General features: G+C 46.3%; 1 protein-coding gene across 1 annotated transcript in view; it reads right to left on the reverse strand.

The window, feature by feature from the left end:
• Window positions 1-339: 339 nt before the first annotated feature.
• LOC139377187 (unc-5 netrin receptor B) overlaps window positions 340-6,117 on the reverse strand; it is an 85,217-nt gene continuing 79,439 nt past the window's right edge. Inside the window, exons 14-18 of the mRNA XM_071120188.1 lie at window positions 5,849-6,088; window positions 4,501-4,650; window positions 4,184-4,348; window positions 944-1,122; window positions 340-505 (exon numbers count right to left, since the gene is read on the reverse strand). Of these exons, the coding sequence (XP_070976289.1) occupies window positions 340-505; window positions 944-1,122; window positions 4,184-4,348; window positions 4,501-4,650; window positions 5,849-6,088 (900 nt within the window). The remainder of the gene's footprint in view (window positions 506-943; window positions 1,123-4,183; window positions 4,349-4,500; window positions 4,651-5,848; window positions 6,089-6,117) is intronic.

The raw sequence follows: 6,117 nt of genomic DNA on the forward strand, positions 1-6,117 counted from the left end.
CAAGCAGTGTGGGGTTTATGTACAAATAAACACCTCATACTTTACACCTTCAGCAGAGGGAGGTAGGCCTCAAGGTGAGCCTGGGCAGCGGGTAGCAGAGCTAGCCCAGGATGGGGTGTGTGTGCTGGGCATAGGGAGGCTGATGAAGGGGGACACTGAGTGGAGATGGGCCATGGGACAGAGATGAGATCATTCATCCTAGTAGTCTGTGAGTGATAGATCTGTCCACAAGGTGTGTACTGGGTATGTGTCCTTGTGCATATCCATAGGCAAGTATTGGTTTAATTTTCTTTCTAGATTCTTTCCCTACTTATTTTTTTCTCCCCCCCCCTTGACTAATCAGCAGTCCCCGTCTGTCATCATGACAACCATCACCTCACTTTTGCCCATCTCCTCGAGAGCTGTCGCCAGGGACACCAGGTCCGCGTCACCTTGGTGACAGGCCTCCCATAGGTCCAACAGAACAGCTGTGGGGCTGGGCTTTGTTGCAAAGTAGTTTAGATACCTGAGGGATGAAGGGAGGAGGAAGAGAGAGAGAGAGATGGGGTGGAGAGGGAGGGAGGGGAGGGGAGGAGAGAGACAGAGAAAAATGGGGAGAGAGAGAGAGAGAGAGAGGGATGGGAGAGAGAGAGAGGAGAGGATAGTGATAAAGAGATGGAGAGGAAGAGAGAGAGAGAGAGAGAGAGAGAGGGAGAGAGAGAGAGAGAGACAGAGAGAGAGATGGGGGTGGAGAGGGAGGGAGGGGAGGGGAGGAGAGAGACAGAGAAGAAGGGGGAGAGAGAGAGGGGTGGAGAGAGAGAGAGAGAGAGAGAGAGAGAAGGGGGGACAAAGAGAGAGAGAGAGAGTTAACAACAGCACATATGGACAGAATAACAAACAGGGAAGTATAACATTTCTGATCTACTTAACACAGGTAATTATAAACACACATTTTCTCTCTCACCTGTCGAAGTCCAGGCTGTGAGCCAGCAGTCTCCAGTCACAGCCGCGGGCGCTGGGGGCATCCAGACTGGCACAGATCTTCTGTCGTATGGTGGTGGGCAGACGGAAGGCATAGGGCCCCACCTGGGAGGAGGGCAGGCAGGTACCCCCGGAGGGGATAGGGGAGCAGGGCGGGAGGGTCTGGAGGTAGAGTCAGGATGGGTGGATGGAGAGAAATAGCAGTTAGGATCCGGGACAAAGCTGACTCAGGGCTTTGACATGTACAAAGCCCTGAGCTATCCTCAACCCTGGTTTAATACTAGCCCAAGGCTAGCTTCTGTTAACCCCAGGCTAACTGAAACCAACGGTCACTACAATATTCAAAACAAGTGACAGCAGGAAGTCAGTGACTGACTAGTTCCTAAAAGTCCCCGGGGGGAAGTCCTGGGCTAAGGTCAGTGTCCTCCCACTCTAGAATGGTGCAGTCTGAATGCAACAGGTACTTCCTGTGTGTCTCTGTGTAACGGTTAAACCTTCCTCCTGTATGTCTGTGTAACAGTTAAACCCTTCCCCCTGTTACTTCCTGTGTGTCTCTGTGTAACTGTTACGGATACCATTATCCTGTGTGTGTATCCTGTGTGTGTTTCTTTTCTCTCCTTCTCCCCTCACAGGTGAAAATCATCACTCCCCAATCAGTCAACAATCAACCCATCAATCAGAAGACACACCTCCTTCTGATTCCTACCCTATCACAGTTCCTTCCCCATGGTTTAAAAACCCCATCATTTGTTTGCTCTAGAGCTCAATCTCTTTGTAAATGCCATGTTTGTAGATCTCTGTTCTTTGTAGATTTCAGGAGCTCAATCTCTTTGTAAATGCCATGTTTGTAGATCTCTGTTCTTTGTAGATTTCAGGAGCTCAATCTCTCTGTAAATGCCATGTTTGTAGATCTCTGTTCTTTGTAGATTTCAGGAGCTCAATCTCTTTGTAAATGCCATGTTTGTAGATCTCTGTTCTTTGTAGATTTCAGGAGCTCAATCTCTTTGTAAATGCCATGTTTGTAGATCTCTGTTCTTTGTAGATTTCAGGAGCTCAATCTCTTTGTAAATGCCATGTTTGTAGATCTCTGTTCTTTGTAGATTTCAGGAGCTCAATCTCTCTGTAAATGCCATGTTTGTAGATCTCTGTTCTTTGTAGATTTCAGGAGCTCAATCTCTCTGTAAATGCCATGTTTGTAGATCTCTGTTCTTTGTAGATTTCAGGAGCTCAATCTCTTTGTAAATGCCATGTTTGTAGATCTCTGTTCTTCATAGATTTCAGTAGCTCAATCTCTTTGTAAATGCCATGTTTGTAGATCTCTGTTCTTCGCTCGCTCTCTGTGTATTAATTAACCTCTCTTTTGTTTGAGCACCTCCATAGCACTTTGTCATCTCCTGTGAGTATTGTTTTGGTTATGGTGTTTGTTTGTTGCTGGTGGGAAAAGGGGGAAACCAAGACAAGTTGCCCATGGGCATACACTACCCGTAGGTAAACTTTGTTAAAAACACTAGTTAGAACTGGGCGGACCACCCACTGTATTTTGGTTAGTTAGTTAGCTGTTGTTGAAATAGGCTAGTCTAGCTTAGGGGTGTTTTTGGTTAGTTAGCTGTTGTTAAAGTAGGCTAGTCTAGCTTAGGGGTGTTTTTGGTTAGTTAGCTGTTGTTAAAGTAGGCTAGTCTAGCTTAGGGGTGTTTTTGGTTAGTTAGTTAGCTGTTGTTGAAATAGGCTAGTCTAGCTTAGGGGTGTTTTTGGTTAGTTAGCTGTTGTTGAAATAGGCTAGTCTAGTTTAGGGGTGTTTTTGGTTAGTTAGTTAGCTGTTGTTGAAATAGGCTAGTCTAGCTTAGGGGTGTTTTTGGTTAGTTAGTTAGCTGTTGTTGAAATAGGCTAGTCTAGCTTAGGGGTGTTTTTGGTTAGTTAGTTAGCTGTTGTTGAAATAGGCTAGTCTAGCTTAGGGGTGTTTTTGGTTAGTTAGTTAGCTGTTGTTGAAATAGGCTAGTCTAGCTTAGGGGTGTTTTTGGTTAGTTAGTTAGCTGTTGTTGAAATAGGCTAGTCTAGCTTAGGGGTGTTTTTGGTTAGTTAGCTGTTGTTAAAGTAGGCTAGTCTAGCTTAGGGGTGTTTTTGGTTAGTTAGTTAGCTGTTGTTAAAGTAGGCTAGTCTAGCTTAGGGGTGTTTTTGGTTAGTTAGTTAGCTGTTGTTGAAATAGGCTAGTCTAGTTTAGGGGTGTTTTTGGTTAGTTAGTTAGCTGTTGTTGAAATAGGCTAGTCTAGCTTAGGGGTGTTTTTGGTTAGTTAGTTAGCTGTTGTTGAAATAGGCTAGTCTAGCTTAGGGGTGTTTTTGGTTAGTTAGTTAGCTGTTGTTGAAATAGGCTAGTCTAGCTTAGGGGTGTTTTTGGTTAGTTAGTTAGCTGTTGTTGAAATAGGCTAGTCTAGCTTAGGGGTGTTTTTGGTTAGTTAGTTAGCTGTTGTTGAAATAGGCTAGTCTAGCTTAGGGGTGTTTTTGGTTAGTTAGTTAGCTGTTGTTGAAATAGGCTAGTCTAGCTTAGGGGTGTTTTTGGTTAGTTAGCTGTTGTTGAAATAGGCTAGTCTAGCTTAGGGGTGTTTTTGGTTAGTTAGTTAGCTGTTGTTGAAATAGGCTAGTCTAGCTTAGGGGTGTTTTTGGTTAGTTAGTTAGCTGTTGTTAAAGTAGGCTAGTCTAGCTTAGGGGTGTTTTTGCATATTTGTTTCTTTCCTTGGGTCCAGCTCAGCCCCTTTTCCTGCTTCCCCCCCCCCATTACCGTGTGTTTATTAATAAACCTTGAGTTTGACGGTAGATTTCAGTTGTCCTGGTTATTACATTCACACTTTTACTTTGTCACAATTATAATTTACATGAGTTATGTTAAGGGTCTCATTACCATCCCCCCCCTAGACTGTCGGGCCAAAAGGGATTCGTAACAGTAACGGTTAAACCCTTCCCCCTGGTACCTCCTGTGTGTCTCTGTGTAACAGTTAAACCCTTCCCCCTGTTACTTCCTGTGTGTCTCTGTGTAACGGTTAAACCCTTCCCCCCGTTACCTCCTGTGTGTCTCTGTGTAACAGTTAAACCCTTTCCCCTGTTACCTCCTGTCTGTGTGTTAGTGAAACCCTTCCTCCTGTTACCTCCTGTATGTCAGTGTGCAGCTGGAAGATCTGTCCCTCTCCTTCCACCTGTCTGTGTGTTACAGTGAAACCCTTCCCCCTGTTACCTCCTGTATGTCAGTGTGCAGCTGGAAGATCTGTCCCTCTCCTTCCACCTGTCTGACACAGATCTTACAGGAGAGCTGAGACACGGCCAGGCTGCCTCTCTCTAGGCTGAAGGTACAGTGGAGGAGTCTTTGACCACCACTCCAGATGTGGTGGAACGGAATCTCCTGGGGGAAGACATTGCATTAGATTAGATTACTGTGTGTGTGTGTGAGAGTTTGTGTGTGTGAGAGTTTGTGTGTGTGTGAGAGAGTTTGTGTGTGAGAGCGTGTGTGTGTGAGAGCGTGTGTGTGTGTGAGAGAGTTTGTGTGTGTCTGACCTGGTACTTGGCCAGTAGTTTGCTCCTCCAGTGTGAGTGAGGGATGTCATGGATGGACAGACGCAGGTTGTGGTAACTGTCTTTAAACAGCAGGGGTTTAGGGTCCTCCATCAACACCCCTCCTAGACTCCTCTCCAATTCCAACACCTCCTACAGAGGGAGGGAGAGAGACAGAGAGAGAGAGACAGAGGGGGGGAGAGAGAGAGAGACAGAGAGAGAGACCAATACTGAAGATAGAATGTGGATAGATAGCTAGTCAGCCAACAAGACAGACAGAACAGGACAACGGCAGCCTCAGGCAAGTCCAAAGGGGGAGTTGTGCCTCTTGATATAGAATACCTCATGGTACCAAGAAGAATTCTCATCCATAATTATCATGGCTGTCTACATCGCTCCACAAAGCCAACACCACCTTGGCACTCAAACAAACTGCATGGGGCCATAAACATTCACCCAGAGGCATGGAGACATTAATCAATCAAATGTATTGATAAAGCCCTTCTTACATCAGCACAAAGTGCTGTACAGAAGAAACCCAGCCTAAAACCCCAAACAGCAAGCAATGCAGGTGTAGAAGCACGGTGGCTAGGAAAAACTCCCTAGAAAGGCCAAAACCTAGGAAGAAACCTAGAGAGGAACCAGGCTATGACGGGTGGCCAGTCCTCTTCTGGCTGTGCCGGTTGGAGATTATAACAGAACATGGCCAAGATGTTCAAATGTTCAGAGATGACCAGCAGGGACGAGTGGGGAGACTTAAAACTGTCCTTACTTCTACAAATATCCGTCTGCTGCACCACTAGGAGGAGCTAAAACTCTGGACCACTTTCAATCTACCCATAGAAACACATACAAGGCCCCCCCCTCATCCTCCCTTTGGCAAATCACACCATGCCTCGATCTTCCTGCTTCCTGCTTACAAACAAAAGCTCAAACAGGAAGTACCATCGACGCGCCTAATATGAAAGTGGTTCCGATGAATCAGAAACAAGGCTACAAGACTGTTATGTATAGACTGGGATATGTTCCGGGATTCACCCGATAGCATTGAGGAGTACACCACATCAATCACGGGCTTCATCAATAAGTACATAAACGTCATCATCCCCAAAGTGACTATACGAACGTATCCAAAACAAAACCCGTAGATTACAATATCCGCGCTGGGCTAAAGGCTATAGTTACCGCTTGTATAGAACAGGACATGGACATATACAAGAAAGTCTAGTCACTTTACCCTGCCTTCATGTACATATCTACCTCAAATACCTCATACCACTGCACATTGATCTGATACTGGTACTCCCTGTATATAGCTCCACATTGATCTGATCCCTCCCTCCCTCCCTACCCTCAGGGCGTGTGGTGTGTCCTGTGTGCAGTAAATCCTCAGGATGTAGTCCAGGGAGAGACAGGGGGCTCTGGGGGCGAACAGGGCCAGCTGTAGCCTCTTACAGGCGGGCTGGGGAGGGCAGGACTGGCCCACTAGACCGTAGGTCCCCAACTGCTCCATCACCACGTGGCAGTTCGACTCCTCTAGCTGGAGGTAGCAGGGGGACGATAGACTCTCCTCCCCCACCGTCAGCACCTCCTAGTGGCAGAATAGAGGTAGTGACAGGT

The sequence above is a fragment of the Oncorhynchus clarkii genome, chromosome 20, assembly GCF_045791955.1.
Source record: "Oncorhynchus clarkii lewisi isolate Uvic-CL-2024 chromosome 20, UVic_Ocla_1.0, whole genome shotgun sequence".
Taxonomy (NCBI): Eukaryota; Metazoa; Chordata; class Actinopteri; order Salmoniformes; family Salmonidae; genus Oncorhynchus; species Oncorhynchus clarkii.